The sequence below is a fragment of the Notamacropus eugenii genome, chromosome 4 (assembly GCF_028372415.1).
Source record: "Notamacropus eugenii isolate mMacEug1 chromosome 4, mMacEug1.pri_v2, whole genome shotgun sequence".
In the NCBI taxonomy this organism is placed as follows: Eukaryota; Metazoa; Chordata; class Mammalia; order Diprotodontia; family Macropodidae; genus Notamacropus; species Notamacropus eugenii.
In genome coordinates, this window is record NC_092875.1 from 80,738,019 (window position 1) to 80,765,642 (window position 27,624).

At 40.8% G+C, this 27,624-nt stretch overlaps 1 protein-coding gene across 1 annotated transcript in view; it reads right to left on the reverse strand.

Moving 5' to 3' along the window:
- Nucleotides 1-5,445: 5,445 nt before the first annotated feature.
- Nucleotides 5,446-27,624, reverse strand: part of LOC140502259 (uncharacterized) — a 33,083-nt gene continuing 10,904 nt past the window's right edge. The window contains 4 exon segments of the mRNA XM_072606545.1: nt 5,446-7,069; nt 7,072-8,069; nt 16,358-16,460; nt 17,046-17,229. Coding sequence (XP_072462646.1) covers nt 6,555-7,069; nt 7,072-8,069; nt 16,358-16,460; nt 17,046-17,229 — 1,800 coding nt within the window. The 3' untranslated portion in view covers nt 5,446-6,554.

Sequence of the window (27,624 nt, forward strand, 5' to 3'; positions counted from 1 at the left end):
TCTCCTCCCTTGACTTTCATGACTCTCTTCCTACCTTTTTAACTCTCCTTTTCTGCTTCATTCACTGGTTTCTTACTCCTTCTGCTCCCTAAATGTAGTTCCCTGGACACTTTCTTGGATCCTCCTCTCTCCACCTTCATCGACTTGGATGACATCAATACAGATGACTACCAAATGCATCTCACCTCCAAACTCCTCCTCTACCCAGCTCCAGTCTCACATTCCCTATTGCCGATAGCAGAGATGTCAAACACAGGGCCAGAGTGCCCATTTAAATAGAATTGAGAAATACTTAACAAAATGAAGGACAGAGATAATGATAATATGTTGTTTCCTAAGTCAACATACAACTGGCAGGATTCTTATTAATTTTGATACCATTGGCCTACAAGGCTTCACCCCCTGCATATCTGGCTGGCATCTCAAATTCTAACAAACATTTATTAAGCATCTACTGTGCACTACGAGCTTGAGAAGATAAGACTAAATAAGACACCACATTTTCTGGGTTTATGGAGTTTACAACCTAATAAACCAGAAATTAGAACTGAATTCATTCATCTGCCTTTCTCCCAACTTTCCTGTTTCTGTGGATACCACCAGTCACCCAGACTCAAACTCTTGGAATTATGTTTAATTTCCTCCTTATCCTTTCTTTCACCCTCTCCTTAAAATCCAACCAGTTGTTGTAAGAGTTTTTATTCTTTTTTTCTTTCTTTTATTATTTGAGTTCAGCATGGCTGCTTTAATCATGAGAAAAGTCATGGAAGTGACTGAGTCTGTTCTTAGGGTGAGCTAATTTAGCTGAGACTCCCAGTTATTTTAACTGAGATTAGAAACTGGACGGGGTAAAAGAATTTTCTCTGACTCCTCCTTAAGTGTTTTTTGATAAACTACATTTAATGGAATTTTTCTTCTTTGGTTATCTTTGAAATGTAAATCCCACAAGCATATCTGAAATATAAATCTTACAAATATATTTTTGAAATATAAATCTTACAAGTGTATCTGTGAACAATAAATCTTTATTTTCTCTTTTTGGCAGTTGCAAATTACTTTCTCCTTCCAGCAACTATAAATCCAAAATTCTCCTTTTCTTTTTCTTGCTCTGATGTAATTGGAGACTATATAAGCTTTAGGAAATCTCTGTTCATGGATCAGAGTTAATTAAAAACTCTGGGCCTGTCTTGAAGTATATAATAAACCTGGATTTTACCTCCTAGATCTCTCTATGTTAATAATTTCAGTTGACAGCAGTACTTATCAAGGAATACATGGCAAATTCTATACCACAGTTGATTGGTCAGGGTTATAAGTGATTTTTATCACTTAGTAATTTTATCTCTAAAATATTTCTCACATCTTTCCCCTCCTCTCCATTCCCCCTATCATCATTCTAATTCATGCTATTTTCACATTTCATCTAGGGCACTGGTATTACACTCAACTAGAAATGGATTCCTTCCAGGCATATTGACTTAGAAAACCACATATTAACATTATCTATGTTGTGTTGAATTTCTATTTATTTTGTTAAAATTACAATCATTGGTTTTAGAAAATGACAACAAATAAACTGCTATGCTAAGACTTTGGGTTCTATTCATTTCTATAAGGATTATTATTAATCATTACTTCACACAATTACTAAAAATAGTAATATGTATATATGAGACATTGATTTCATCTACAGAAAATTGTTTTATTTATTGTACTGTTGTGCTACATAGTTCCTTAGAGCTAAAGATCAAAATGACTCTACTTAATATGCTTGTGGATTTTTGGACCTCTTACAGCTCTGAAGACCCAAGGGGTTCGTAACCAAACCTTTTGGGAACCAGTGTCTATAGTTTACAGGTCTTACTTCCTTTCCCTACCGATTCTGGTTATAATCTGAGCTCCTTAAGGGCGGAGACAGTGTCTTATTTAATCTCTGAATTTTTAGAACCCATTACAAGACCTCAGACATAGCTGTAAGCAATAAATATTTGTTGCACCAAACCCCAAGTGATAATGAAATTCAAGGAGGAAGTTGTACTGAAGAATGAATGAACTGATACTTATAACTGAACTGCTAAGTGGCTCAAATGGAGTGCAAATAGAGGCACAAGGAAATGAAATAGTATAAAGTCTCCTGATCCCAGTCAAGAGCAAGAACCTCAGCTTGTTTGCTAAATTCCTAAACCAATTTACTGAGTGGGATGATCCCTCCTTTCTGTGGAAGCCTGAGCTCATTCTCTAGGGATGGGGGATTTCTGTATCCATCTGCTCCCACCAGTCTTTAGCATTCTATTTCTTTCTCTGACCACATCCAAACCATCTTAGGTTTAAGCTGAAGTATTTATTTACAGAACAATGAAAAAGAGGATATAATTCAGAAAGAATACCTGAGTTTCAAGATAATTTTAAAAAAATTTAAAATATAAAAAAATTCAAGATTAATTAAAATTAAAATGTGTATTCAATAAAGACTAGGTAATACTCAAATTTTCCTCAGTGATCTGATTCAATTCTTATTATCCTGGCCAAATCCAGAGTCATCATTTTTCTCCGAGTCCCCACAGCTAAAACTCTGTCATCCAGCTTCTTTCCGGCTTCCACACTGAAAATGCCCATGTTTTATCTATTTTAAAAAATGTTTTATTTATATATGTCAAGTTTTATAATGTAAGTGGTTCTCCCTCCTCTCACCTCCCCTGGAAATGACTGTCATATCTATTGACTATCCTCTCTGCCTCAGAATCAGATAGTAGATCAATAACATTGGTCAGTTAATAAACATTTACTAAGTGTCTACTGTGTGCCAGGCACTGGGGATGCAAAGAAAGGCAAAAAGCAGTCCCTGCTCTCAAGAATCTCTGTCTAATAAGAGAGACAACAAATGACTAAGTAGAAACAAACTATATACAGGATCCTCTCTCTCTTTACTTCAATTCAAAACTAATCCATAGTCTGGACCCATCCAGATTAGTAAGATTAAGTCTTTCAAAAAAGGTTCTTACTGATCACTAACAAGCCATTTAATTGTCTTCTCTACTTAGTTGTGGGAAAAATAAGAAAGTATGAACAGGTAAAAAGAGTGCTCCTATTGCCTCAAAAATATAATACACCATTACTCTGAAGGTACACAAAAATGACCCATTCCATCCCCAAAAGAATAAGGAACTGTGAAGCCAAGATGTTAGAAAGATCATCAGTGCCAATGGTGAAGTTACCAAGGAATGGAATAACATGAAAGAAGGAAGGGATAAATCTTATCAGAGGAAAGCTAAGTTTCATCTGAAGTAATTGGGATGGGCCTTGGATAAAAAAATGGAGAAGCAAAGATGACTTCAGAGTTTCAAATATGGGAAGACTCTGTGGTGCCACTGAAAGAACATCAAGAGTAGGGAAGCAAATAAGTTCAAGTCAACAAGCATTTAATAGATACCTACTACATGCCAAGCACCGGGCTAAGGACTAGGCACTTTGAGTTTGACATGTTGGTAACAAATTCAGGGAGAGATGTATGGCATCACCTCCCCCTTGGAATTCTTCCCTTCCAGGTTTATCTCAGATGCCTCCTTATATAGATATTTCCTGAGATCCTCAGTAAGTAGTGCTCCCTCTCCTCTCAAATTACTTTGGATTTACTTTTCTATGTACCTGTTGGATCCCTATAGGATACAGAAGTTCCACAGGCCAAGGAGCATCTTGTGTTGTTTTTGCAGCCCTAGCCCCTGGGACAATCCTTAGTGCTCTGAAAGTAACAGGTGCTATATGGAGAGGCAGCATGTTTTTTGCCATTCTATTCTCTTCTACTAGTATGGTACCTTGTATATATTAGGTGCTTAATAAATAATATTAACAGCTAGCATTTATTAGTGCTTAAAGGATGACAAAGCACTTTACATGTTATCATATGTGATCTTTACAACAACCCCAGAAGGTAGGCGCATTATTTTACAGATGAGGAAACTGAGGCTGAGATTAAGTGACCTCAGGGTTATATAACTAGCATCTGATGTAGGATGGGAATTCAGGGCTTTCTAACTCCATGCTCTGTGCCACCTAGCTGACTGATACTGGAAAGAGTTCTGGATTTGGTTTCAAGACAAACTAAATTCATATCCAGCTCTGCCACTTCCTAACTAAATAATCTTGGTTAAGTTACTAAACTTTTCTGGGCCTCCATTCTCTCATCTGTAAAAGGAATTTGAAAAAAGGCGATCTTTCAGTTCTAAATGTTTGTGAATTGAATTTTCAGTGGAACATTGAAGATACGCATCTAGAATTTGAAACTGGTCGGGAAATGGACATAGAGATGTGGAATAAATCTGTGCAGAGATGGCATCTGTGGGAATAAATGACATTGCCAAGTGAGAGTCAAGAGAAAAAGGAAGCCAAGGAAAAATTCTTGGGGAATTCTTATATTAAGGAGGTGAAAATGGAAACTGAAGCCCAAAAAGGGAAAATTACTTGCTTATGGCCAAGGAACTTAAAGATTGAGATGGAAGGTTGCAATCTGAGCAGAAATGAACAGTGAGATCAAAGTAAAAAAAAGCCCCACCAATATAAGTATTTGAGTTCCTAAAGCTAATGGCAAAGCAGGGGGTACGAAGAAAGCCAGTGAACTTAGGAATCAGAAAATTTAGCTGAGGTGCTAACGTGGCAAAAGATCAGGAATGAGTTGTAATGTGAGTCTAAAGAATTTCAGGAAGACAGTCCCATATGGCCAAATCCAAAATATATACAGATTGTGTGGTAATGGCTCCCTTCCCTTCTAAATGACCTAGAAATAAAAATTTTGAAGATTTGTGGCTCTAAAAAAAAAAACGAAAGAAAGAAATTCTAGTAGAAGTACAGATTTTTGATATCTTCTCAGAAAGAAGCCTATAACTAAAGCTCTAAATCTTGCTACAATCATGAATCATGGAAAGGGTAGTAAGGAGTAACTAGCAAAACAAAGATAAGTTACTATACCTATCCCACTGCCAAATGTCAACAAGAAATCTATACCAAGATCATAGGATCACTTTGAAAACTATCTAGTTCAGTCCCTTTATTTTAGAAATGAGGAAACGAGATCCAGAAGTCTTTCCTTTGTGATTATCCTAAATCAGAGGTTCTTAACTATTTTGTGTCATGGATGCCCTCTGGCATCCTATGGTAAATCCTATGGATGCCTTCTAGTAATATTTTTTAAAAATTCATAAATGAAAGAAAGGCTAAATTTCAGCTAATACAAATAATGATTTTTTTTCCTATTCAAGTGTAGAGACATCCTGAAATCTATCTGCAGATATGAAGCCTATGTTTAAGACAACTTAATGTAAATGGATTTTTTTTTCAAGAATGTGAGGGATATACTTGTTTTTGATACAGGAGAGACACTGCTCATTGTGGCTGAAATGTACCATGTGAGAAGATTTACCAGAAGTCAAGTTTCTCTACTCAATCCACCCATTCTCTGATGATAAATAATCTTAATTCAGCTGTTACTATCTCATTTATTTTATTTTTAGAATCTTTTCTTTGGTATTTATTTCCTGATCCCCAGTGGGATCAGGGGAATTTTATGAGATGCCTTTCCCACACATATCATTCTTTTCAAACATACCAAAAACATTTATCAAAAAATTAATTTTTACATAGCACTGAACTAAAGAGAGTCACACAATACAAGTTAATGGGAAAGTGGCCACACCTTGAAGGATTTTGCAGTTATCTATGAGGTGAAGTCAAATGGCTTTGTTGGTACTTTGTCAGTTTTTCCCATGTTTGTTGATTGATTCATTGACAAGGCTATTATCTGATGTAAAATCTATGATGCTGAAAGAAGGGGAAGTTAAGATTAAAGGTTTTCTTACATTCAATGAATTTATAGGACTTCTCTTGGGATCGATAGTTGTATTCTGCTGAAGGCTTTCATACATTCATTACATTCATAAGGTCTCTCTGCAGGATGAATCTTCTGACGTTGAATGAAGTGTGAGTGTACACTAAAGGCTTTCTCACATTTTGCTGCACTCACAGGGTTTCTTACCGCTATGTACTCTGATGGAAAATAAGATTAGAACTCTAAGGGTCTCCAGATATTCACTACATGTATATGGTTTTTCTCCAGCATGAATTCTTTGAGGTTGTATAAGGTGTGCTTTCTAGTTAAAAGCTTTGTTACATTCATTACACACACTGGGTTTCACTCCAGTATGACTTCACCTTTCTGGCTGAAGGCTAATTCTAACACTAATTACATTCCTAAGGTTTTTCTCCAGTGTGAATTTTTGATGTTGAATAAGGTTGAATAAGCTAAAGTTTTTCCCACATTTATCACATTCACCAGGATTTTTCTCAAGTGAATTCTATGATGTTTAATAATGTCTGAATTATCACTGAAGGTTTTTCCACATACATTGCATTAACAGGATCTCTCTCCACAATGTGTTTTCTGACATCTGGATGAAAGTTTTCCTACATTCCATACACTTATAAGGTTTTTTTTCCCAATGTGAATTCTTTGGTGGTGAATAAGGACTGAGTGGTCACTAAAAGCTTTACCACATATATTACATTCATGGGATTTTTTCTCTTGTGTGAATTCTTTGATGTTGAATAAGGTTAGAACTCTGGGTAAAGCCTTTCCCACATTTGTTACACTCATAAGGCTTTTCTCCTGTGTGAATTCTATGATGTTTAATAAGGCATGAACGATTACTGAAGGTTTTTTCACATTCATTGCATTCATAGGGTCTCTCTCCAGTGTGAATTCTATGATGTTGAGTAAGGGATGAGCGTGCACTGAATGCTTTCCCACATTCATTGCAATGATAAGGCTTTTCTCCAGTATGAATTCGTTGATGATAAATAAGGCATGTACTCTGACTGAAGGCTTTGCCACGTTCATTGCATTCATAGGGTTTTTCTCCACTATGTATTCTCTGATGTTTAATAAGGGTTGACATCTGACTGAATGTTTTCCCACATTCCTTGCACTCATAGGGTTTTTCTCCAGTGTGAACTCTTCAATGCTGAATAAGAACTGGGAGGTCACTAAAGACTTTCCCACATATGCTGTATTCATGGGGGTTTTTCCAGTGTGAATTCTCTGATGGCAGATAAGGCGTGAGACCTGACTGAAGGTTTTTCCACATTTATTACATCCATAAGGTTTCTCTCCATTATGAACTCTCTGATGTTGAATAAGGGGGGAACTTGCACTAAAAGTTTTCCCACATTCATTACAGGTAAAGGGCTTCTTTACATTGTGTGTTCTTTGATAATGAATAAGACTGGAACTCTGATTGAAAGCTTTCTCACATTTACTACATTTATATGGCTTCTCTCCATTATGAATTCTCTGATATAGGATAGGATGTGCACTCTGGTTAAAGGCTTTCCCACATTCCTCACATTTATTGGATGTTTCTCTTTGATTGCTTCTCTGGTCCCCTATAAAGTCTGAGATCTGACTGAAATCTTTCCTGCATTCACTCTGCTTATAAGGTTTTTCTTCAGCATGAATCATATGATGTTGAATGAGTTTGCAGTTGTGATAGGTTTTCCCACAATCACTACATTCATAGGATTTCTCTCCAATGGAAATTATTTGATCCTCATTAAGGACTGAACTGTGACTGAAGCCTTTCTCAGATTCATTATGTTCACAAGTAATTTTGGATATGTTGGTACTTTGATAGTTGCTAAACTGTGAATTCCATTTAAAGCACTGGCTACGTGTATCATTTTAATAAGATTTCTCTTTTGCAGGAACTCTCTGATTTGAACTTGAGCTGAAGTTTCTCCCAAATTCAGTATATTTGTGACTTTTTTCCCCAGTGGGGGCTCTCATTGCCACTGGTTTGAAACCATTCTCCAGAGAAAGAGAATTAATTTGAGGTTTCACTGTGGTCTTTTCCAGTTGTCTCACTAAACTTCCTACACACTCATCCAATTTACTAAATTCAGAGCCTTGGGAAACATCCTGGACAAGTCTTTCTGACACCATCCACTGTGATTCCACCTCTTCAGGAATTTCTTCCTTTAGATTCAACTTCTTGTTCTCATTTCTATTATCATAATCTGAAAAAATAAGTTCAAAATATAAAGTTTCACCCGATCTTTATTCTGGCAGAAAGAAAGTTGCTAGAATACATTGGGTACATCCCAAAGAAAATTAACTTTGAACTGCCAAGGTGATGGCAGGTTGCAATGAATATGCCAGCCCAGAGAGTAAGTAGGTATTCATACACATAGGTGGGAGTGGTAAGGTACTATAAAATCATGGTTAGACAATCCATGAAACCTGCATGATACATGATATAAATAGAAACATACAAGATACATACTGAATAGATAGCAGGTAACCTTAGAGGTAAAGATACTCATAGCTAAAGGGGACTAGGAAAGGCCTCCTACAAAAGATGACACTTCATTTGGATCTGGAAGGAAGTCATAGATTCTAAGAGTTGGAAATGAGAAATCATTCCAAGCATGGGGCATAGCCAACAAGAAGACAGAAAAAGGATATGGCGTGTTGTGTATAAAAATGAGCAAGGAGGGGGGAGGAGCCAAGATGGCGGAGTAGAAAGACACACATTTGCTAGCTCCGAACCCACAGCCCATAAAATATCTGTAAAGAAGAACTCCCAACAAATTCTGGAGCAGCAGAAGCCACAGAACAACAGAGCAGATGAGATTTCTGTTCCAGAGAGACCTGAAAACCTGACACAAAAGGTCCGCCGCGCACTGGACCCGGAGTGGAGCCCAGCCCTGCCTTGGCTACATGGCACCGAGAGGAGCAGATCTGAGCAGGCTTCAGGGACAGAATCTCCAGCTGCCGCGCAGGTCCCTCCACCCACAAGGGTCGGTGAGAGGGTCTCTTTGGCTGGTGGAGAGGGGAGTGGGGTGTCTCCATAACTCAGGCCCCCTCAGGAGGCAGAAGTGGAGGTGGCAGCAGGACAGGGGCTCCCAAAGCAGGCAGGAGCTTGGATCCATTGTTGAAGCTCTCTGCATAAACCCCCTGAGGGAACTGAGCCTGTGAGGCGGCCCTGCCCCCACCTGAGCTTCTGAACTTAATCTCACACTGAATAGCAGCCCCGCCCCTGCCCAAACCCTTGAAGCTGGGAAGCAGCACTTGAATCTCAGACCCCAGGCTCTGGCTGGGCAGATCTGGAGGCAAGGTGGGTGTGGAAATATAACTCAGAAGTCAAGTCACTGCCTGGGAAAATGCCCAGAAAAGGAAAAAAAATTAAGACTATAGAAGGTTACTTTCTTGGTGAACAGATAATTCCTCCCTTCCTTTCTGATGAGGAAGAACAATGCTTACCATCAGGGAAAGACACAGAAGTCAAGGCTTCTGTATCCCAGCCCACCCAATGGGCTCAGGCCATGGAAGAGCTCAAAAAGGATTTTGAAAATCAAGTAAGAGAGGTGGAAGAAAAACTGGGAAGAGAAATGAGAGAGATGAAAGAAAAGTATGAGAAGCAGGTCAATACCTTGCTAAAGGAGACCCCAAAAAATGCTGAAGAAAGTAACACCTTGAAAAATAGGCTAACTCAACTGGCAAAAGAGGTTCAAAAAGCCAATGAGGCGAAGAATGCTTTAAAAAGCAGAATTAACCAAATGGAAAAGGAGGTTCAAAAGCTCATTGAAGAAAATAGTTCTTTCAAAATTAGAATGGAACAGATGGAGGCCAATGACTTTATGAGAAACCAAGAAATCACAAAACAAAACCAAAAGAATGAAAAAATGGAAGATAATGTGAAATATCTCATTAGAAAAACAACTGACCTGGAAAACAGATCCAGGAGAGACAATTTAAAAATTATGGGACTACCTGAAAGCCATGATGAGAAAAAGAGCCTAGACATCATCTTTCATGAAATTATCAAGGAAAACTGTCCTGAGATTGAAGAACCAGAGGGCAAAATAAGTATTCAAGGAATCCACCAATCACCTCCTGAAAGAGATCCAAAAAGAGAAACTCCTAGGAACATTGTGGCCAAATTCCAGAGTCCCCAGGTCAAGGAGAAAATATTACAAGCAACTACAAAGAAACAATTCAAGTATTGTGGAAATACAATCAGGATAACACAAGATCTAGCAGCCTCTACATTAAGAGATCGAAGGGTGTGGAATGTGATATTCCAGAAGTCAAAGGAACTAGGACTAAAACCAAGAATCACCTACCCAGCAAAACTCAGTATAATACTTCAGGGGAAAAAATGGTCTTTCAATGAAATTGGGGACTTTCAAGCATTCTTGATGAAAAGACCAGAGCTGAAAAGAAAATTTGACTTTCAAACACAAGAATGAAGAGAAGCATGAAAAGGTAAACAGCAAAGAGAAGTCATAAGGGACTTACTGAAGTTGAAGTGTTACATTCCTACATGGAAAGAAAATATTTGTAACTCTTGAAACTTTTCAGTATCTGGGTAGTTGGTGGGATTACACACACACACACACACACACACGCATGCACACACACACAGACACAGAGAGCACAGAGTGAATTGAATAGGATGGGATCATATCTTAAAAAAATGAAATTAAGTGGTGAGAAAGAAATATATTGGGAGGAGAAATGGAATGGGACAAATTATCTCTCATAAAAGAGGCAAGCAAAAGACTTTTTAGTGGAGGGAAAAAGAAGGGAGGTGAGAGAAAAACATGAAGTTTACTCTCATCACATTCCACTAAAGGAAGGAATAAAATGCACACTCATTTTGGTATGAAAACCTATCTTACAATACAGGAAAGTGGGGGAGAAGGGGATAAGCAGGGTGGGAGGGAGGATGGAAGGGAGGGCAATGGGAGGAGGGAGCAATCTGAAGTCAACACTCTTGGGGAGGGACAGGATCAAAAGAGAGAATAGAAGCAATAGGTGGCAGGATAGGATGGAGGGAAATATAGTTAGTCTTACACAACATGACTATTATGGAAGTCATTTGCAAAACTACACAGATATGGCCTATATTGAATTGCTTGCCTTCCAAAAGGAATGGGTGGGGAGGGAGGGATGAAGGGAAGTTGGAACTCAAAGTTTTAGGAACAACTGTCGAGTACTGTTCTTGCTACTAGGAAATAAGAAATACAGGTAAAGGGGTGTAGAAAGTTATCTGGCCCTACAGGACAAAAGAGAAGATGGGGACAAGGGAAGGGAGGGATGATAGAAGAGAGGGCAGATTGGTGATAGAGGCAATTAGAATGCTCGGTGTTTTGGGGTGGGGGAGGGGACAAATGGGGAGAGAATTTGAAACCCAAAATTTTGTGAAAATGAATGTTAAAAGTTAAATAAATTAATTTTTAAAAAAATGAGCAAGGGGTCCAGTATGGTTAGACTGTAGAGCAAACTATGGCCCAAGGGTCAATGCCCTACCACCTGTTTTTGTCTGGCCTGTGAGGTGCCAGTCCTGCTACAGAATATGGACAGAAACAGTATATAGAAACACAGAAAGGGGCTGTGTTGTTAGGAGCTTTAAATACCCATGAGAAGAATTTAAATGTCATCCTAGAGGAAACAGAGAGCCATTGGAGTTCAAACTTGTGAGAAGAGGGGATAACATGATCAGACCTCTTTCTGGAAAGAGACTCTGAGAGCTGTATGGAGGTTAGAATGGGGAGAGATGAGGCAGGGAGGCCAATGGAATACTGAAATAGTCAAGATAGAGAAACTGCACTAGGATGGTAGCTATGTGAATAGAGAAAAGAAGACAAATGAGAGAGATATTTTGGGGAAAGAAAACAGAAAATTTGGCAATTGATTGGATATGTGGGGTGGGGAAGGAGGATGCCAAGGTTGTAAATCTGAGTGCCTAGATTAGAATATCATTAATAGTAAAAGGGAAGTAGAAAAGACAAGCAGATTTTGGGGAAAGGATAATGTTTCGGACATGCATCTGAGATGTCTATGGGACATTTAGTCTGAGATGTCTAATAAACAATTGATGATACAGGACCATAGCTTAGGAGAGAGACAAAGATTGAATAAACAGATCTGGTTGTCATCTGCGTAGAGATAACTGAACCCATGGGAGCTGATGGGATAAGAGAATATAAAATATATAAATATGAAATATAAAAATACAAAAGAGGGCCCAGGATAGCACATTAGGAGAATTATCCCCAGTTGGTGGGTGTGACGTGGATGAAATCCTACAAAAGAGACTGAAAAATGATCAATATGAAGAAAACCAAGAGAAAGAAAAGTCATGAAATCCAGAGACAAAGTATCCAGGAAGAGAAAATAGTCAACAGGGTCAAATAATGTAGAAAGATCAGGCACACTAAGGACTGAGAAAAGAAGGCCACTTTACTTGGCAGTTAAGGGAGCACTGGTAACTGACAAGAGCTGCTTCAGTTGAATGATGAGACTGGGAGTCAATTTGCAGAAGGGTTTAGAAAAGAGTGAGAAGAGACATAAAGGCATCAAGTATAAACAGCTTTTTCAGGGAATTTACTTGTGAAGTAAGGATAGTAAGGTGGAGTTAGGATTTTTAGAGAATATATGTTCAAGCCCCAACTCAGTGTTGTCTTTGGCAGTCATCTCTCTCTGCTAAGTAAGTCAGTTGTTTCATAACTAAGGAGATTCTTGGGCTCTTGCAGGGTCCTTTTTGTGGTAATTGGTCGAATGAGATGATATTTGTAAAGTACTTACAACAATTCCTTGCACTTAGTAGGCATTTAATAAATGCTTGTTCCTTTTTTCCTTCCCAATTACTTTATATTAACTAATCTTCTGAATATTACAGTTAGTATTGATGCAATTTCTTTTCCCCATTTCCATAGAGATTTCAGTTACACATTTAAATAGTTTAGAATTAAATTGTTCAACTCCTCCAGTCTTATTCTGATGTCATGGACATGATTCTGGGTTCCTGAAGGCTATGAAAGTCGAATGTAAACTCTGGAAGCCTTTACCATGCTAGAAATTCTAGAATGGCTAGCCCTGCCAACAGATAAAGGCTGCTTTCCAAGGTTCAGTCTCAGCAGTTATAGAGAAGCCTATCCCCAATAACTGGCTACCAGCTGATGAATTTTTCTGGCCACAGCAACTCATGAAACAAAGGCAAATGTGAAATGTGCAGCTGTTTTTGCAGTGATGTGGGCATGACCAGGAGAAAGGATGCTAAGAAGCACACAGTTTGAGTGTTGCTTCTCTAAATGTGACAGCATTGGCCAGTGGCCAATGAGTGGGCGTACTGTTAGAGAGGTGAATCACATTAAACTTGACATTCTTGTCATAAATGAACCAAATGAAAAAATGAAGTTGCAGAAATGGGAGGATGGCTCACAGGCATTCCTTGGAGAAGCTAATAAAGGAGCTGGCAGAACAGGTTTTATTATGATGCTAGAAGCAATAAAAAACAATATTTCATAGGTCATCATATATAACAGTACTAATGACAAGTATCTGCAAAAAGGCCACAATGAAAATAACTGCAACTTATGTAGTTACTGAGGATGAAGAATATGAGAAATTCTACAAAAAAAGGTATTACGATTCTCCAAATTAAGCTACTATACCTTCTGCCATAGGACATCATGCTTTGAGAAGAAGGAACGAGGGAAGCCAGTAGATTTCACAGGAACCTCATGCTTTATAGCATGAACACTTCCTTTGAGAAAAAAAATCATTAGATGCTGAGCATAGCAAGCACCCATAAAACCATATCTTAGCAGACACGAGAAGGTGTGTTACTGTTGTGAACGTCTCCCTAAAAGGCTGTCTGTGTCAGGAAGACATCAGCAGAGCTAAGATCAGGATGAGTAAAAATTAAGAAGCCTGAGAAAGAGACATAGCATACAATTAAAACAAATTCACCCTGAACTACTTAAACAAGTAATTGCAGCCTTTAAAGCCTACATAAATTTAGTGGTTATTATTAAATTCTGAAGATCACTAGGGTTTAGCAGAAGCCAGGTATGGTTAATTAGTAATGGGAAAGACTCCATCCAAGGAGAAAAAATTTTTTTAAATTGGGAAGGCTACTCAAGCAAGGAGAATGGGAGAAAGTTGCTGAATATAGCAGGCCATGGGTAAACAAGACAAGAACCAAGTAAAAGAATTCAAGAAATACTTTGCAAAGGACTCAAAAACTCATAACAGGACCTTTAAACCCATCATCATAAGAAGACAAAGAATAGATAGATAGATAGATAGATAGATAGATAGATAGATAGATAGATAGATAGTTAGATAGATAGATAGATAGATAGATAGATAGATAGATAGATAGATAGATAGATAGATAATCTTTGGCCACCTGGTGGTCATAGTGTAATACATGTGATCAGGGATGAAAAGAGGGCAGAGGAACGAAAATGTATTTGCTTTGATATTTCATGGGGGAGACACCAGAAAGATTCCTACTCACACACTTTTGGAATAGATAGTTCAGGGTTCTAAGCTCAAATGATGGTAAGTATAAATATGCAGGATGTTCCAGATCTAATGTGGACAGAACTAGATGATTGAATGTAATCAAATGTCAGGCAATAGGAAGTTTTAAAGGAAGAACTATAGAATCAGTGGCCAAAATATGTAATCTGCCCTTACAAATTACTGCTGTATGCAAGACCAAAGAATGGCTAGCACTCTGGTCCATCCCGAAGGGAATCTGGGGAATTATAAACCAGTGAATCTTATTTCTGTATCAAGCAAGTAGAAGTATCTATATAGTAAAGAGTTAGATCATTGAAATTTACGAACATAAAGCCTACCAGGAGAAGAGCCATATGTTTGGGGGAAGAAGAATTCAGGACTAATGAATCTCTGAGAATTCTTTTAGGAGGTATATTATTGGGCTGATAAACTAATTGGATCTGTGATACAGAACTTAACACTTACCACATATACTTGAAACTCAGGTGTTTGTAAGAGTCAAATATTCAGTTTGGCCAAATGGGGAACTCTACCCAAATAGCTACACGCTTTTGCCCCTACCTGACTAGGCAAGGTCTACCACCCAAAGTTTACTAAGCTGATTGATCAACATTATTGTAATAAGGATATAAAGGGAGAAAAAATCCAAAAGAGGTTATTAGGCAAACTGAGAATGTTATAGGAGCATGTGCATTTTTAAAAATGCTGATGGTGACAATCAGTAGAACTGAGACCTCCCACAACTTGACCCTAGAGACCACTATAAGAGCCAGGATCCAGGGATGGATAAACAATGAGTCTAGTTACATGTGGTTTTTTGTTTGTTGAGTTGTGTGTGTGTGTGTGAGTCAATCAAGGTTGAGTGATTTGCTCAGGGTCACTCAGCTCATAAGTGTCTCAGGTCAGATTTGAACTCAGGTCCTCCTGACTCCAGGACCAGTCCTCTATCCACAGTGCCACCTGGCTGCCCCTGGCACAGATGTTTTCAAATCCTTTGTGTCACAGTATTGCACACAATTAAGTCCTTCCTTCACACAGACACTGGCAGATGACTAATCAAAGCTTCCAGAATAATCTTGTTGATGTCTATTTGTTTCTTGTCTCCCCCATTAGACTGTGAGATCCTCAAGGGCAGGGACTGCCTTTTATCTCCTGTATCCCCACTTTTTAGTACAGTACCTGGCACATTGTTGATGGTTAATAAATGCTTGTTGACTCTTAAACTAAACTAAACTTCATGCAATTAATTATTAAAACATAGTTTTAGTCAATTGCTCTCATTGCTACAGAGGGGGAAAGTACAGAGAGGATTTTCTGGTGCATTTTACTATCCAGCCTAAACTCCTCAATGCTTGGTTACTGATTTATGTTTGGTTACTTCCACTTTGTACACTCTACTCCAATTAAGTCAATCTCTTTCCTTCATCCCAGTCTTCCTCCTTCCTGTTTCTAAACATTCCTCATTCTTCTTCTTTCCAGCTAAAATAATTCTTCCTCCTCTGTTGCCAATCTACGTCCAGTGACTCCTACAAGACAAAACTCAATTGTCGCCTCCTCTGATAAGCCTGCCCTGATTAGCCCTACACCATCTTGGCACTTATGTGTACTGGCAGTGTCCTGTTCTACCACTGCTCCATGCAGTGCCAATAACAGTTACCTAATTGTTTCATTTTTTTCTGTTTCCATTTACCCAAACCTAAGAATGAACGCTCCCAAGGCCAGGATTTTGCCTTTTATTTCCTTTCCTTTCCTTCTCGAAAATCACCTAGCACACTAAGGAACGTAGGCGTTTTGCAAAGTAGTGCCAGGACTGGAATCAGGAAGATCCACCTTCCTGAGTTCAAATCTGGCCTCAGACTCTCACTAGCTGTGTGATCCTATGTAAATTGCTTAACCCTCTGTGCCTCTGTTTCCTCATCTTTAAAATGGTAACACAGTAAACAAGACTTAAGCAAGGAAAGATTCTCCACTTACTCACTCACCTGAGCAGCTCTCTCTCTCAAGGCCTCTCTCCTGGCAGCTCCTTGCACCTCCAGGACCCAGGGCTCTTCTTGCTCCAGCCAGAAGATCACATCAGGTTTGGACATAGGAAATCCTGCTTGTGAGAAAGGAAGAGAGGGGCTAGTGGTTTGTCCTGGCTTAATAGGACTAACCCAAGCTCAGGCCCAGCCCTATAGGCATCAAGTGGGAAGAGCAAAGAACCATCCATAGAGACTTCAACAGCAAGGCCTAGAAGGGCCTATGCACCCTCTGGAAAAATTCCAGGACTGTGCTACCCATAGTATGAGGTAGGTCAAGGAGATCCGGCCTGAAAGCTATTAGCTCATGTCTTCAATTTATGAGAAGTACAGGAAACTCTCACCTCTGGGTATGTCCAGATTGAATCTTGGTGACAGTTCTGGGTCAAAGACAGTGAGGCTAGGTCTCCTAGAGGGAATTCAGAGGATGGGAAATATGCAGGTTCATGGAGAAGTCAAGGAAGTAACCCATTTCTAGCTCTGGATAGAACAGTCTAGGGTCAAGGAAGAGGAAGGAGAAAGGACACCCTTTCTATGCCAATATAAGATCAAGAATCCTTAATCCCTAAATACTAAGTCCTAAGTCACCCAAATCCTTTGGACCTCACAGTTACTATAAGATAGCTAAGAAGCTCAGCTCGAGTCCCAGGTAAAGGCCTTACCTAGTGAGGCCATGTTCTCATAATTCTCCAGCATCACATCTCTGTAGAGACACCTCTGAGCAGGGTCCAGCCAATCCCACTCCTCCTGGGTGAGGTACACCGCCAGGTCCTCAAACACTACTGATTCCTGAAACAACAGGTTACTGCTGCAGTTCCAGGAAGCATCACCATCCTTGGCCCTGGGCTAGGATGTGGACGCGGCAGCCTTGCAGATATCTGCTTGGAGCTCTCCCATGAAGGGGAACCAACCCCCTTTTCTACTTTGGGATAGCACTAATTGCTGGAGGATTGCTCTCAGCTAGTATTCAAAAAATAACTCACATTTAAACAAAGGGAATTATGACTAAGATGGAAAGTCCTCCAAAGAGATGGAGAATAGGAGAAAGAAGCTAGACAAAACGGAATTTAGATTGCAAAAACTTGGCAATTACCCCAAATATCTCCTCCAGACTTAGAGAATACAAATATCCATCAGGCTGACAAGAGGGTGGTGGAAAGGCTCCAAAGAACAGCCCACAAAAGTTCCTAACAATTTCTTTGTCCAGGAAATTAGCTAGCTCTCTGGAGTTCCTTCCAAAAAAAAGGAAGAGCCTTTTACAAGTTCCTGAAAGCAAACAGAAGTTCAGATTTATCCACAAATACTTCTGGAGAAAACTCTGTGAGCTTCCATGAAACTGTAGACTTGGCAAACAAAAATGTGCCAGACAGCTAAGGAAAAGAGCTGAGACTGAGCTCAGAACGTAAAGGTCACTGAGTTCCTTGATTCACTTCTCATCTGACAGACTCGGCAGTCGGTCATGGACAGGGAGGCTCAGACTGCCTGCAAATTCACTGGTAGATTTTCAGAGAGCCAAGATTCAAGGGGAAACAGAATTCCAAAATGGAGGAGGAGAAACAAGCCCAATGGGCCATAGGGAGAGCAGTGGGGCCCCAGAGAAAAACAAATATTCAAATGGGAAATAGTGGATAAGGGTTGTGAGAAACTAACACATTTGAAATCTAAAGCTAATTTAAATAGAAAGCTGACCAGGTCTAATGCTAATAAAGTTAGAGGAACTCAGGGAGGCCCAAGTTCTCACAAAATGAACCTCTATCTTACCATTACCTGCTTTTATTCTTCTCTCCCTATGCCTCACCCCTACTAAACCTATTCTTTACCATCATAAGACTGCCAGTATCTCCACCCTCCAGCAGATTCTTGGGCCACTAGTCTGGCTCTGATTTTACTTTTCCCTCTTTCCAATCCTGAGTCCATAGTTAGCCAATTATATTGAATTAGAGTTAGTCAATTCTACATCGTTCTTTGCTCTCAAACCCCTCACTCCTTGTCCTATCAGGGTTCATCTTTTTGCCAATCTCAAACTGGATTATTCCCACCACCTACCTCCTCTACCCACATTCATAGGCTCTTGAAAGGACTTGGAGGAGGTCAGATAACTGGGGTGACTGGGTACATTTTAAATTTACTGGGCCCTCACTGTGGCAAGGAAAGATTTGTATCTCTAACGGATTCCTTATCTCACTTGCTACAGAAGTTATTTGAACTCTTTTCAAACCTCCTACACCTTCCTCTCTCCTCTTCCCCTTCTCTCAGATAAAAATTTTACCTCTAACTTTACTGAGGAGACTGAGGGTATTAGATGTGAGCTCCTTCTTCTCCCATTCTCATTTCAAAATCCCATGACATTAGCTTCACTTTTGACTCTTTTCCTCTAATATCTGACAATGAGGTAGCCCTTCTTCTTGCCAAAACCAACCCCTCTACATGTACACTTGACCCCATACTCTCCATTTTTCTTCAGCAAATTGCAACCTCTCCTTGCCTCTCTCAAATTGTCAAGCTTTCCCTGCTTACTGGTGCCTTCCCTACTGCTTTCAAATATAGCCAAGTCTCTCCTATCCTTAAAAAAACCTTCATTAGACTCCACCATCACCTCAAGCTATCATTCTGTATACCTTCTCCCTTGACAAGTCAAACTCCTAGAAAAAGCTGTCTACACTTGCTTCCTATACTTCCTCTCTTATCACTCATTGCATCAACTCTGTGGAATCTGTCCTCAAACCTTATCCCCCAAATAAAACTGCTCTTTCCAGAGTTACCAATGAATCTCTTAATTCCCCAGAATGATGTTCTTTTCTCCTGGATAGAGCACCAGTGCAGGAGTCAGGAGGACCTGAGTTCAAATCTCATCTCAAGGGGGCGGAGCCAAGATGGCAGAGTAGAAAGACGCACATACACATAGCTCTGAACCCACAACCCACAGAACGGCTAGAGGGGACCAACCCACGGTGAATTCTGCACCCAGACGCCACGGAATATTGGAGCGAGGGAGATTTCTGTTCCAGAGAGACCTGCAAACCTCTTGCGGGGGGGTCCTTCGCGCTGTGGACTGGGCGCCGGGACTGGGAGCTGAGTGCAGCCCTGCAGCAGCCGCAACACCATGAGGAAAAGATCCGAATGGGCTACGGGGAAGAGATATCCTGCAGCCACGAGGGTTCCTCCACCCACAGAGGGACCTGCAAACCTCTCGCAAAAGGTCCGTCGCACTGCAGATGCGGACCCCAGCCCGGACCTGCGGCGGCCGCGGCTCCGAGAGGTACAGATCCGAGCAGGCTTTAGGGACGGGATCTCCAGCAGCGGCACAAGCCCCCCCACCCACAGGTGACGAGGGTCGGTGAGAGAGTCTCTTTGGCGGGTCGAGAGGGGAGTGGGGTGCCCCCATGGCTCGGGCCCCCTGGGGAGATAGAAGCTGAGAGGCGGCTGCAGACAGGGGCTCCCCAAGCGGGTGGGAGCCTGGATCCATTGTGGAAGGTCTGTGCATAAACCCCCTGAGGGAACTGAGCCTGAGAGGCGGCCCTGCCCTGACCTGACCACCTGAACTTAATTCTCACACTGAATAGCAGCCCTGCCCCCGCCAAAAGCCCTAAGGCGGGAAGCAGCATTTGAATCTCAGTCCCCAAACGCTGGCTGGGAGGACCAGGAGGCGAGGTGGGTGTGAGGAGAATATTCAGAGGTCAAGTCACTGGCTGGGGAGAATGCCCAGAAAAGGGAAAAGAAATAAAACTATTGAAGGCTACTTTCTCGGAGAACAGACACCTCCTCCCTTCCTTTCTGACGAGGAAGAACAATGCTTACCATCAGGCAAAGATACAGAAATCAAGGATTCTGTGTCCCAGCCCACCCAATGGGCTCAGGCCATGGAAGAACTCAAAAAGAATTTTGAAAGTCAAGTTGGAGAGGTGGAGGAAAAACTGAGAAGAGAAATGAGAGGGATGAAAGAGAAGCATGAAAGGCAGATCAGCTCCCTGCTAAAGGAGAACCAAAAAAATGTTGAAGAAATTAACACCTTGAAAACTAGCCTAACTCAATTGGCAAAAGAGGTTCAAAAGGCCAATGAGGAGAAGAATGCTTTCAAAAGCAGAATTAGCCAAATGGAAAAGGAGATTCAAAAGTTCACTGAAGAAAATAGATCTTTCAAAACTGGAATGGTACAGATGGACACTAAGGACTTTATGAGAAAGACAGATATCACAGAACATAGCGTGAAGATTTGAAAAATGGAAGATAATGTGAAATATCTTATTGGAAAAGCAACTGACCTGGAAAATAGAATCAGGAGAGACAATGTAAAAATTCTGGGACTACCTGAAAACCATGATCAAGAGAAGAGCCTAAACATCATCTTCCATGAAATTATCAAGGAAAACTGCCCTGAGATTCTAGAACCAGAGGGCAAAATAAATATTCAAGGAATCCGCAGAACACCACATGAAAGAGATCCAAAAAGAGAAACTCCTAGGAACATTGTGGCCAAATTCCAGAATTCCCAGGTGAAAGAGAAAATAGTGCAAGCAGCTAGAAAGAAACAATTCAAGTATTGTGGAAATACAATCAGGATAACACAAGATCTAGCAGCCTCTACATTAAGGGATTGAAGGGCGTGGAATAGGATATTCCAGAAATCAAAGGAACTAGGACTAAAACCAAGAATCACCTACCCAGCAAACCTGAGTATAATACTTCAGGAGAAAAAAATGGTCTTTCAATGAAATAGAGGATTTTCAAATTTTATTGATGAAAAGACCAGAGCTGAAAAGAAAATTTGACTTTCTAACACAAGAAAGAAGAGAACCATGAAAAGGTGAACAGCAAAGAGAAGTCATAAGGGACTTACAAAGAGAAGTCATAAGGGACTTACAAAAGTTGAACTGTTTACATTCCTACATGGAAAGACAATATTTGTAACTCTTGAAACATTTCAGTATCTGGGTACTGGGTGGGAGTACACACACACACACACATGCACACACGCACACATACATAGAGACAGAGTGCACAGAGTGAATTGAAGAGGATGGGATCATATCTTAAAAAAAAAATGAAATCAAGCAGTGAGAGAGAAATATTGGGAGGAGAAAGGGAGAAGTTGAATGGGGCAAATTATCTCTCATAAAAGAGGCAAGCAAAAGACTTATTAGTGGAGGGATAAAGAGGGGAGGCAAGAGAAAAACATGAGGTCTACTCTCATCACATTCCACTAAAGGAAAGAATAAAATGCACACTCATTTTGATAGGAAAACCTATCTCATAATACAGGAGAGTGGGGGACAGGGGCACAAGCAGGGTGGGGGGGAGGATGGAGGGGAGGGCATGGGGAGGAGAATGCAATCCGAGGTTGACACTCATGGGGAGGGAAAGGATCATAAGAGAATAGAAGTAATGGGGGTCAGGATAGGATGGAGGGAAATATAATTAGTCCTATACAACACAACTAGTATGGAAATCTTTTGCAAAACTACACAGATTTGGCCTATATTGAATTGCTTGCCTTCCAAAGGGAAGGGGTGGGGAGGGAGGGAGCTAAAGAAGTTGGAACTCAAAGTGTTAGGATCAAATGTAATGTTCTTACCACTGGGAAATAAGAAATACAGGTTAAGGGGTCAAGAAAGCTATCTGGCCCTACAGGACAAAAGAGAAGATGGAGACAAGGGCAGAGAGGGAGGATAGAAGAGAGAGCAGATTGGTCACAGGGGCAATTAGAATGCTTGGGTTTGGGGGGGGAGGGGATAAAAGGGGAGAAAATTTGTAACCCAAAATGTTGTGAAAATAAATGTTAAAAGTTAAATAAAAAAAAATGAAAAAAAAATCTCATCTCAAACACTTGACACTCACTAGCTGTGTGACCTTGGGCAGGTCACTTAACCCCAACTGCTTCATCCTGGGTCATCTCCAGTCATCCTGATGAATATCTGATCACTGGATTCAGATAGTTCTGGAGGAGAAGTGAGGCTGATGCCCTGCACAGCCCTCCCTCACTCAAAATAAAGTCAAGTGCAAGTCATGTCATCACTTCTCTGATGGCATGGTCTTCTTCGGCAATGAAGGATGGACACACGTTGGCCATATTGATTCTACTGTTCGTTTTCTGGGTACTCTCTCTTCTCTGAGTTGTGATATTCCTCTCCCCTGGTTCTCCTCTTACCTGTCTGACTGCTCTCTCTCAGGCTCATCATCCATAACAGCTCTTCTAACTGTGGGTATTCCCCCAGGCTCTTTTCTCTTGTCTCTCCTTTTTCTGTTTTGACAACCTCATCAGCTCCAATGGGTTTAACTATATGTCTATAAAGATGACTCACAGATCTAGATATCCATCAGTGGTGGCTCCCTTGAGCGTCAGTACTATTTCACTAATTGTCTACTAGATGTTTCAAACTTGATGTCTCAAGGATATCTCAAATTCCAAATGTCCCCAACAGAACTAGTTATTTCCCTCTAATGCCTCCCATCTTCCAAATGTCTCCATTTTTGTCAAAGGCACCACTATCCATCCTTCTGGGCTTCTAGATTTGTAACTTTGGCATTATCCTTGATCTTTCACTCTCCCTCATCCCTTATATCCATCAGTTGCCAAATCTTGCCCTTGCTTCTCACTTCCTACCCCTTCTCCCTACTCACACACCTGCCACCTTATCTTAGGTTCTTATCACCTCTTGCTTAGGTTATTGCTAAGTCTCCTAATTGATCTTCTTGTCTCAAAGTCTCTCCCCTCTCCAGTCCATCCTACATACTGCTACCAAACTGATAGTTACTCCTGCATTTAACCAACTCCAGTGACTTCCCATTCCTTCTGGGATAAAATATAAACTCCTCTATCTCCTTTTCAAAAGCCTTCACAACCAGGCCCCAAACCATCACTCCAGCCTCATTGAACATTATTATTCTCCCTCCCACACTCCACAATCCAGTCAAATTGGCTCCACTTACAATACTCCATCTCTTGCCTCTGGGCAGAGCCATCCCCCATGCCTGGAATAATTGTTCTCTCTTCTCCATGACCTTCCAAAAGCTCTCTCTTCCTTCAAGATTCAGTTCATATGTTACCTTCTACATGGAGGCTTTCCTGTTCCATACAACTACCTGGTAGGGATTACAAAGGGATCCCTTTCTTGATCCCCATTATACATCTGTCAAATTGGCAAAAATCAGTAATGTAAGGAGAGTAACAGTTCTTTTGCAGGCAAGGGGAAAAGATGCTAGTTTCACCCTCCAGGGGATTAAGCTTCCATTTACATGGACCCAGGTAGTGACCCAGAGCATGATGGGAAATGAAAGGAATTTTCATAACTATTCAAAGAAGAAACTGAATTCAAAAAGAGGTAGTAGAGACAGAAATAAAGCAGTTCAAAAATCATATTTAAGAGACTCCAGCTGGATACTGCAAGACTGACTTACAAAGGAGTTGAAATAGCCCCCTCATACTAGAAACTGAAGTAGCTAACAAACCCTTCTCCTGCTATGAGAGCTAACAGACAGCTGCTGTACAGCTCAGCTGTCATTTATTTCCATAGAATCACAGAATTCTATGGAATTATTTCCCACAGAGTGGGAAAGAACCTTGAACAACAACATATAAGGCCACTGCTTGGGGAAGAGCTAAATGAATTATGGTATATCAATGCAATAGAGTCTTACTATGCTACATGAATGACCAGAGCATACTTCCAAAACTGAAATGAGCGGAGATGTCAAAAACAGCTGGAAATCCCACATCTTGGGCACAATCACTTGGAGAAAACTATAGCACCTAAGCCTACAATACTGCACACATGTGTTTGGAGATAGGGTGCCTTGCCTATCAGTGAACTGTCCAAATGGGAGCCCTCTTCTCCACACTGAGCCAGCCTCTTGATGCTTGGGAATTGGGTTTTTAGATTTCTGCCTTAAGAGGAAAAAGGGGGAAAAGAGAAGCTCACAGAGAAGAAAAAGGATCTGAGGAGGGCGGAGCCAAGATGGCGGAGTAGAAACACACAAATACGCTAGCTCAGAACCCACAGCCCATGAAATATCCGTAGTAAAGAGCTGCCAATAAATTCGGGAGCAGGAGAAGCCACATAATAATGGAGCAGATAAGATTTCTGTTCCAGAGGGACCTGCAAACCTCTTGCAAAAGGTCCGTCGTGCTGCGAACGCGGAGCCCAGCCCAGCCCTGCACCAGCCCCGGCAACGAGAGGAACAGATCCGAGCAGACTTCAGAGATGGGATCTCCAGCGGCCGCATGGGTCCCTCCACCCACAGGTGATGGGGGTTGGTGAGAAGGTCTTTTTGGTGGGTCGAGAGGGGAGTGGGACGCCCCCATACTCAGGCCCCCTCGGAAGGCAACAGCGGAGGCGGGAGCAGACCAAGGCTCCCCAAGCAGGCAGGAGCCCGGATCCATTGTTGAAGGTCTCTGCATAAACCCCCTGAGAGAACTGAGCCCGTGAGGCAGCCCTGCCCCCACCTGAGCACCTGAACTTAATCTCACACTGAATAGCAGCCCTGCCCCCACCCAAAGCACTGAGGCTGGGAAGCAGCATTTGATTCTCAGACCCCAAGTGCGGGCTGGGAGGATCCGGGGGCGAGGTGGGTGTGAGGAGAATATTCAGAGCTCAAGTCACTGGCTAGGAAAATGCCCAGAAAAGGGAAAAAAACCAAGACTATTGAGGGTTACTTTCTTGGTGAGCAGGTTTCTCCTCCCCTCCCTTCTGATGAGGAAGAGCGGTGCTCACCATCAGGGGAAGACACGGAAGTCAGTGCTTCTACATCCCAGCCCACTCAATGGGATCAGTTCTGGGAAAAGGTCTTAAAGAGCCCAAACAATTTTCAAAATCATGATAGAGAGGTGGAGGAAAAACTGGGAAGAGTAATAAAAGACTTGCAAGCAAAGTATGAACAACAAGTCAGCACCCTGCTAAAGGAGACCCAAAAAAATACGGAAGAAAATAACACCCTGAAAAATAGGCTAACTCAATTGGCAAAGGAGGTTCAAGAAGCCAATGAGGAGAAGGATGCTTTCAAAAGCAGAATTAGCCAAATGGAAAAGGAGATTCAAAAGCTCACTGAAGAAAATAGTTATTTCAAAATTAGAATGGAACAGATGGAGGCTAATGACTTTATGAGAAACCAAGAAATCACAAAACAAAACCAAAAGAATGAAAAAATGGAAGATCATGTGAAATATCTCATTGGAAAAACAACTGACCTGGAAAATAGATTCAGGAGAGACAATTTAAAAATTATGGGACTACCTGAAAGCCATGATCAAAAAAAGAGCCTAGACATCATCTTTCATGAAATTATCCAGGAAAACTACCCTGAGATTCTAGAACCAGAAGGCAAAATAAATATTGAAAGAATCCACCGATCACCACCTGAAAAAGATCCAAAAAGAGAAACTCCTAGGAATATTGTGGCCAAATTCCAGAATTCCCAGGTCAAGGAGAAAATATTGCAAGCAGCTAGAAAGAAACAATTCAAGTACTGTGGAAATACAATCAGGATAACACAAGATCTAGCAGCTTCTACATTAAGGGATTGAAGGGCATGGAATAGGATATTCCAGAAGTCAAAGGAATTAGGACTAAAACCAAGAATCACCTACCCAGCAAAACTCAGTATAATACTTCAGAGGAAAAAATGGTCTTTCAATGAAATAGAGGACTTTCAAGCATTCTTGATGAAAAGACCAGAGCTGAAAAGAAAATTCGACTTTCAAACACAAGAATGAAGAGAAGCATGAAAAGGTAAACAGTAAAGAGAAGTCATAAGGGACTTACAAAAGTTGAACTGTTTACATCCCTACATGGAAAGACAATATTAGTAACTCTTGAAACTATTCAGTATCTGGGTACTTGGTGGGATTACACACACACACATGCACACGCACACACTCATAGAGACAGAGTGCACAGAGTGAATTGAATAGGATGGGATCGTATCTTAAAAAAAAAAAATGAAATCAAGCAGTGAGAGAGAAATATATGGGAGGAGAAAGGGAGAAATGGAATGAGGCAAATTATCTCTCATAAAAGAGGCAAGCAAAAGATTTTTTTTTAGTTTGGGGAAAAAGAGGGGAGGTGAGAGAAAAACATGAAGCTTACTCTCATCACATTCCACTAAAGGAAGGAATAAAATGCACACTCATTTTGGTATGAAAACCTATCTTACAATACAGGAAGGTGGGGGACAAGGGGATAAACAGGGTGGGGGGGACGATGGAAGGGAGGGCATGGGGAGGAGGGTACAATTTGAGGTCGACACTCACAGGGAGGGACAGGATCAAAAGAGAGAATAGAAGTAATTGGAAGCAGGATAGGATGGAGGGAAATATAGTTAGTCTTATATAACACGACTATTATGGAAGTCATTCGCAAAACTACATAGATTTGGCCAATATTGAATTGCTTGCCTTCCAAAGGGAGGGGGAGGGGAGGGAGGGAGGAAAAGAAGTTGCAACTCAAAGTTTTAGGAATAACTGTCAAGTACTGTTATTGCTGCTAGGAAATAAGAAATACAGGTAAAGGGGTATAGAAAGTTATTTGGCCCAACAGGACAGAGGAGAGGATGGAGACAAGGGCAGAGAGGAATGATGGAGAAGAGAGCGGAGTGGAGATGGGGGCAATTAGAATGCTCAGTGTTTTGGGGTGGGGGGAGGGGACAAGGGGGGAGAAAATTTGGAGCCCAAAAATTCTGTGAAAATGAATGTTAAAAGTGAAATAAAAAAAAGAAAGAAAGAAAAAGGATCCGAGGCCACACCAAGGCCAGGGTCCTAAAAGAATCTCTGAAAAGAAAGCTCACCTGGACCTCACATGGTAGGAGTTTGGTTTCCATCCCCTTGTCTCTTGGGCTTCCCTTAGTAGGGCAGGCAAAACCCTGAAGAACATATAGAACTGAAAGAAGAAAATATCGCTGTGAGTGAAACCACCCATGTCTTCAGCCACCCCAGAACCACACCCTGGGACTCTCCAGTTACCCCTGACATGAATTCATTTTTTAAAATTTGTTTTATTTTCAATTCATAGAACAAAACAAGCATTTCCATGACATAGTATAACAAAACAAGATGATTATAACAGCCTTTCAAACTAAGAGCAAAATTGTTTGTGAGCATGACCAGGGTGGTGTAAGTGTAAGAGGAGAGAAGGGGGGGATATAAAAGAGATATTACAAAAGTAGAATCCTCACTACATCATATCCAACAAGTCTTTATCCTGCCTTTATCTATAGATACCCAGTGAAGAAAATCTACCATCTCTAGAAGCA